Source organism: Elgaria multicarinata, chromosome 8 (assembly GCF_023053635.1).
Source record: "Elgaria multicarinata webbii isolate HBS135686 ecotype San Diego chromosome 8, rElgMul1.1.pri, whole genome shotgun sequence".
Lineage (NCBI taxonomy): Eukaryota > Metazoa > Chordata > Lepidosauria > Squamata > Anguidae > Elgaria > Elgaria multicarinata.
Genome location: NC_086178.1, coordinates 80665546 through 80673110, shown reverse-complemented (window position 1 = coordinate 80673110; position 7565 = coordinate 80665546). Strand labels below are relative to the sequence as shown.

General features: G+C 37.5%; 1 protein-coding gene across 1 annotated transcript in view; it reads left to right on the top strand.

The window, feature by feature from the left end:
• Positions 1–285: 285 nt before the first annotated feature.
• The window catches only part of CFAP46 (cilia and flagella associated protein 46), a 100586-nt gene continuing 93306 nt past the window's right edge, over positions 286–7565 (top strand). The window contains 5 exon segments of the mRNA XM_063132844.1: positions 286–334; positions 1719–1843; positions 1926–2057; positions 2518–2582; positions 3870–4034. Coding sequence (XP_062988914.1) covers positions 286–334; positions 1719–1843; positions 1926–2057; positions 2518–2582; positions 3870–4034 — 536 coding nt within the window.

Below are 7565 nucleotides of genomic sequence, written 5' to 3'. Positions count from 1 at the left end.
AACTAAGCCCCACTGTGTCCAATGGACTTACTTCCATATAAGTGTGGATAGGATTGCAGCCATCATTATATTTTCTGTTCTCTGCTATACAGTGATCTTGCAAAATGGTGAAAGAGTGGTGACTCAGTACTGAAAAGTTATAAAATAGGAAACAAAAATACCAAGTTTTGAAAAGGATTAGTTTCAACTAGCAATAGCTTTTGTTTTAATAAAAATATTCACCATTTATTAGTTATTATTTTCCTGTCAGCAGATTCTGAACAAAAGCTCTACAGTTAAGAAAGCATGGAGATACTGATCAGGCAGCAGCTGTCAGATGCTGAAAGGCACCAAGGTAAATGATTAGGAACTATTACTAGGCATCATTTTCTTTGTATCTACGGTGTTGGCTATAATGCTTTCCCCCTAGATATGAAAATAGACTGGATACTCCCCACTCTAACTGGTAATGTAAGCGCAATCCAAAGCATGTTTACTCAGAAGTAAAGTCCTGTGTATTCAGTGGGACTTATTACTAGGTAATTGTGTGTGAGATTGCAGCTTTAGTCATAAAATGAAAACTCATGTGTAATAGGATTCTTTCTAATTAAATAACCCCTCTCCTCCCCCTTCCCCAGCCTTTGCCGAGTTCGGTTTTGTCCAAATTGGCTGAAGCTTTATGTCTAATAATGTTATGTATAGAGAACATACATACCTCAGAGTATTCAGATGATTTACTGATACCATTTTCGGGCATGTTAAGATGAACCAGCTTTCTCTACTTCCATTTATTCCATAGAGATAACAAATCCTCTATGTTTTCGTGACGATGGTCCCCAAGTGGTTGTGTGGTTTTAATGTTTTTACCGTTTTAATGCTCTTGTTTTTTGTATTGCTTTAGGTTTTTATTGTTTTAAATTGCAGATAAGGTGGCTTATAAATAGATATGTGCTGATTGTTCCTGAGGGCCACTTTGCGCGATCATCTTCAAGTTTGTCTAATTTTTCTGGGATTTTGGGTGCATGCTATGAGGTGTTCGTCTGAGTGGCTTGCTACAGCCCAGATGGCTGCCAAGAGCACAATATTTATTTATTCATTTATGGTATTTCCCTTTGGCCTTTTCCCCCTTTGCAGCCAAATAGGCCCCTTTAGGCTTGCCTTTACACAGGGTGCCAGACTGAGGTTCTTAAAGTGATGGCATCATATCACACAAAATACTACGGAAGAGTGTCTCCCAGGCTTTCATGCCAAGGAGCCTGCCTATAGCCTTTTCGTGTGGACCTATCCACTGTGTACTTCCTGAATACAAAAATGCAGACTGGAAGAGAGTCATGACCAGAAATTCACACTTACCTGGAATGCTGTGCTCAGATTCTGTCAAAAAAATTAAAAAATGTGCACAAATATGCATATATTTAATATGTGCACATTTAGAAAGATATACACAGCATCCTATTTGGAAAAATGCATATATTTATAAAATTGCACAAAAATGCACACATTTGGAACAGTGTGTGCGTTGTTATGAAATAATTGGCAAATCAATATGAAATTGTGTCAGAATGATTTTTGGTGTGCAAAACTGGCAACCTGCTCAGAGATGGATTTGATAGAACTATTCTCAGGCTTTTCACAGCTCAAGAAACAATAGTTATTACTCAAAACTATTTTTTTCTATGTATCAATATAGATAAATGCAAAGTATTATTTTTCCACCTAATTTCAATGTTGTTTTTAAGATGTTGAAGCTCTGAAGAGTAGTTACCAGTCAATGAAGACAGCAGATGAAGGGAAATCAGCCCTTGATTCCTCGGAGAGTTTCTCTTCTGACTTGTATGTCTTGTGCGCAGAACAAGCACATCAGGTAACCGTGCTTCAAGTTTTGTCAGATTCTCTGTTTTGTTTTTTGTAAATTGTAATTAAAACTGAAATGTGTTTAATTTTAGATGGGTTTCCCAGAAATGAGCATTGACTGTCTACAAATGTATTTTAAAGGAAAACCTCCCGTAAACCAGTTTTTGGGCAGGGCATACTTGTGCCAGAGCCAATTATATACCCCAGTATCTACTGATAATTTGGTGAGCACATACTGTGACTTTTGACACTGTTAAGGCTATTCTTTTGTAATGAGTTAATTATATGTTAAAGGCAAAATGGCATGTTACATAGTAAATGTTATAGCTGGGATCCTAAGTTGAGTTAACTTAAGAATGTTAATGGGAGGAAAGTTTCCTCCCCTCTGCTTATTTAAGTGGTATGTAATATTGATTAAAATAAATATTAATATAAAAATGCAATTGAATAATAATCAGTTAAGCAACTCAAACTTATAACATGCATGTAGTATAAGCATGTATAAATATGCATAGATACACTTTCAAAATAATAGTAATTTATCTGTACATGTTTATTTAGAAATTGTGAGCCATACTACATACATAAATTAAGTCTTAAAAGAGTGAGAGATAAATTTTTATATAGATAAATAAATGAGGCTTTTTCTCATTCCAAAGTGAAATATTATTTATTATATTTTAGGAACAATTTGAAAAATTCATTATAAACTTGCTGAAAGTATTAGAATTTGCATTAGATGATACAAGGTAAGACATTCATAACTCGTTTCCATTTTTGCTACTCTTTTGTAAATCATTTCCTGACTCCATTCCACAATTTCTGAAATAGCTGTCATGACAAGATAAATAAAAATTATATCACAGCAGAGAAAGGCATAGTCATTTTCAAATGGGTAACAAGATAGCTGCTTTTTAAATACAGAACAGGTGTGTTGCAGCAAAACAATCAGGCATATCATGTATTTGATAAAGTAGGATCCAACCTCCAGAACTATTTACCAGAATATATTTACTAGACTTTGTTTTTAATTACATATAGTAGAGAGCCAAGATTTCTTTCGTTTGAAAATTGCAAATTTTTAGAACTATGTGAAAATACAGCCACACCTGCAGCAGCAACAACATCAATGCCCGAAGAGTGGATATTTTCCATCACTATTGCTATCCCCAGAGTCTTCATAAGTCACCACTGCCATTAAGAACAGAGTCTTTCATTTATTATGTATTGATTTTTTAATGATTGTCAGCTGCCTTGAAGGCCTTGTGTCAGGCTGAAAGGTGGGTTACAAATACATAGATTTGGAAGATGGGGATAATGGGAAAACCAGGTCAACCACTGCTGACTAATCTCTTTTGCAGATCAAGTCCAAAATGTGAAAGGTGCCTGCTGGACCTTGATGTGGTTTTTGTCTCTAGTCTAGTAAGCCAGGGAGCAAGCATCCGTGTAGTGCAGGAGACAAAAAAACAGACATGCAGGCCTGCCTTTATTTATTTATTTATTTATTTTATTACATTTATATACCGCCCCATAGTTGAAGCTGTCTGGGCAGTTTACTATGTCAGTGGTGGGCCACTTCTGGGGTTCTGGGGGCCATTTTTGCTCCCCAGACCCTCCCACAGGGCATACTCTTGCCATCATCAGTCCATTGAATTTGGTGGCACCAATACCCTCCTCTAATTTGCCACCATTTGGGAGGGAGGGCAGACTGCTACAGAAGTGTAAAATGGGCAACTATAACTAGCTTTTGCCGCTGCACATTTAGCAGTGTGGTGATAGTGGGGGGACGCGACGGGACAGTGCATCCTGCATGTATCTTGTGGGCTGCATGTTGTCCACCCCTGCTCTATGTCATATTCAGGCCTGCTTTTCGGATTTATTACTTGTGGCTCGTATGCCTCAGTTTGGCCACCCATGAAATATTTGATGCTTTGAGATTGAGGTGAAAAGTCTTGATAAGGTAAAGCCCTGGCACTTTTTCTTGCGTCTTTCTTTTGAAACCAATAATAACTTAATGTGTGCTTTTTTTATTCCAGATACTATTTTTTGATATATAATGCTTCAGTTATTTACTGGAAGGTTGTACGGCCATTTTTTAAGCCTGGGTTCCTCCACTTTCTTATTCCAAGCCTCTCTCAGATTGTGACTGCGTTGAAACATCCAACTGAGGAAGACAAGGACTGGACAGCAGAACTCATGATGTAAGTTGACTTGCTGTTTATGGAAAAGATTGGTCTGTGGCATTTGTTCACTATGGCGCCTTGGTGCTTCTATGCATTCTTAACCGTTCCATTGATAGAAAAATCAACTGTACCATAGCAATGCAGTTTCTCTGTCTAAATGACATCATTGCCTCCCCTTTGTTTCCCCCCCCCATGTCAGTTACTCTTACTACTTTTGTCAGCCAATCCCAGCAATCCATACTATTGCAGATGATTATAATACATTCAATATTTTCAAACTGCAAATTGATTTCTGGATGATGATGATGATGATGATGATGATGATAATAATAATAATAATAATAATAATAATAATAATAATTTCTTACCCGCCTCTCCATTCTGATCGAGACGGAGAACAACAACAAATGATAAAATACATAAAACTGAATTAAAACATAATATACATTGTTAAAAATCTTTTCCCTGTCTTCTATGTTAAGTATATGAAAAGAAATACTTGCTTAGTCATTAAAATTGTGTGTGTATGGCTATCTCAGGGTTAAACAGAGAAAGTATATCTGTGGGCAATTACCTTGAGATAGAGGCTGTTCTGGGAACCTTGCCAAGATTCTAAGTTAGCCTCATCACAGCTGTAAGTAATGTAGATAAGAATTGTGTAGATCTGTATATAGTTTCTCACTTTGTAAAATGGAACTGATCACTGATCTCTGATCACTGCTCTCTGTGTATGCCTCAGTGTGCTGATCTGAACTGATCTGAATTGAACTGCACAGAAGCCTGAAGGAAATAAACCAGCTCTGCTGTGTAAGACCTGCGTGATGTGTGTTTGTTTCTGAGCACAAACAGAGTTCCAGAGAGAGAAAAGTTCTGGCACAATAACCCAACAAAGGTTATGGGCCCAGTCCAGTCCAGGCAAGTCTACGCCAGCCTAACCCAGGCAGAAGAACCAGAACTTGGTGGGAACGGTGCAGTATCAGAACTAGAACCAGGAGTCTGCTAAAAAAAGAAGACTGTTGATGGAGGAAGACATCAAGCTAAAGCCAATGCTGCAAAGTGAGGAAAAATCTCAGTCGGCTGACTCTGAGGAGGACTCTGAGCAGGAGGACGGTGAGATACCAATTCCTAAAGCAGAGGAAATGGCAGGAGCTAATATGTCTGGTTTGCATCAATTGTTAGAAAAGCTGAATGACTCTAACTATGCATTATGGTCTTACAAAATGCAAATGTATCTGATTCAGGCTGAACTGTGGTATGTAGTCACAGAGGATCCACCAGATAGAGCAGATCCACAGAATGCTAAATGGTTTAAGGACGATGCAAAAGCAATGGCAATTATTGCATTGGCTGTGGAAGACTCTCAAATATCCTTCATTCAGTTTTTGAATACATCAAAAGAGTGCTGGAATGCGCTACAAGCTGTATATCAAAGAGAAACAGCGGGCAGTAAAATAATTCTAACCCGGAAACTGTATGGAATGAAGCTGAAACCAGGGGAGTCTATGTCAAACCATTTGAAAAGCATGAGAGAAATCTTCAATCAACTCAGGGCACGAGGGATGGAGTTTACAACTATACACCAAGTTTATGTGATTTTGTCAAGTCTTGATTCATCGTACGACGCAGTTGTCACCATGATGGAAAGTCAAGAGGAGAAAAATTTAACCCTCGAGTATGTAGCTGGAAAACTACTGGAAACCTATGAAAGAAGACAAGCTTCAAAACAACAGAGCTTTAAACATCCTGTGGCTGAATTTCAACAAAGCCATAAATCTTCTGATGTGGTAGCTGCATTAAAGGCAAGGAAATGCTTTAACTGTGGTTCCACAGAACACTTAAGGCGGGATTGCAACAACAACAAGAAGAAAAAGCAGTCAACAGCAAAGTGGAGAGAAGAAAACAACATGAATGAAGCTGAATCAACAAAGAAGTGTCTTCTAGCAAGAGTCAAAGAGACAATGAATCCTTGGTTTTTGGACTCTGGGGCTTCAATAAGTATGGCAAAAGACAAACTTTCATTTGTAACCTTGGAAACTTCTACTTCAGAGCAAAAGTGTGTTACCCTTGCAAATGGAACAAAAATCCAGATTTGTGGTGTGGGTAATGTATATTTTGATTGTCTGGGAGTTGAACTACAAAGTGTTTTATATGTACCAGAATTGGAAACAAACCTTCTAAGTGTGTTTCAGTTAACAGAAATGGGGTATGAGGTTTGTTTTACTGAAGAAAATTGTACTATAAAACAGGGAAACAAGGTGTGTGTGCAGGGAATAATGAAAGAATCTTTGTATGTGATTAATACTTGTACAGAAAATGAAGTTGTAGCCAGCAAAGTCACAACAAAAACAATAGCCAATTGCAAACCACACCAAGAGTGTATCCATTTAACTCATAAAAGGTTTGGTCATGCTAACTATAAAACAATTTCTAAGATTCCAGAATTGTGTGAAGGGGTGAAAATCAAACCATGTTCTAACTATGTAGAATGTAATGTATGCAGTGAAACCAAGTGTCATAAGTCAAACATTCCAAAACATAGTGAGAGAACAACAAAAAGAATTTTTGAATTAATTCATGCAGATCTTGCAGGTCCTTTTGAGACAAGTCAAGGAGGAAACAGATTTTTCTTGTCTATTGTTGATGATTACAGTAGATTTGGATTTGTGTATGTGTTAAAACAGAAGAGTGAAACTTTTGGAAAGTTCAAAGCGTTTGTTAAGTGGAGTAAAAATAGATTTAAAGAACCTATAGCTAATCTAAGAACGGACCGGGGAGGTGAATTTCTCAGCAACCAATTAAAAAAATTCCTCAGTGATGAGGGTATACAACATGACCTTACTGCTCCATATTCACCATTTCAAAATGGAGTTGCAGAAAGGAAAAACAGAACCTTGCAGAACATGTTAAGAGCTCTATTGAAAGAGTCAGGATTGTCTAATCTGTTCTGGGCAGAAGCTTTGTCCACCTCAAATTATTTGTTAAACAGGCTTTACCACTCTGTACATGAAAAAACTCCATATGAAATGTTTTACAAAAGAAAACCTAGAGTGTCACATATAAGGGTTTTTGGAAGTAAATGTTTTGCTCATATTCAGAAAGAAAACAGACCAGGAAAGCTAGCTCAAAGAGGTTTGGAATGTAAACTGTTGGGATATGATACACAAACAAAAGGCTATCGTTTGTGGTCTCCATATCACAAAAGTGTAATTGTGAGCAGAGATGTAGTTTTTCATGAACAAATGCAGGATACAAAACAGTATGTAAGTTTGCCTGTAGAACAGAAAGCTGTAGAAACAGAAGAAATTCCTGAACAATCTCAGCAAGAGAGGGAGGGGGAAGAAACTGTAAAGGAGGAAACTGTGCCTGTAACTATGCCAAAGCGACCAGAAAGGGAACGCAAAGCTCCAATTCGTTACTCAGATGAATACCAAAGCAAACAGGTTTCTCATAGAGCTTTACTAATAGCCTATGAACCTACTTCATTTGAGGAAATTCAGGAAATGGAACCTACAGAAGCTCAGGGCTGGCATGAAGCAATGTCAGAGGAAA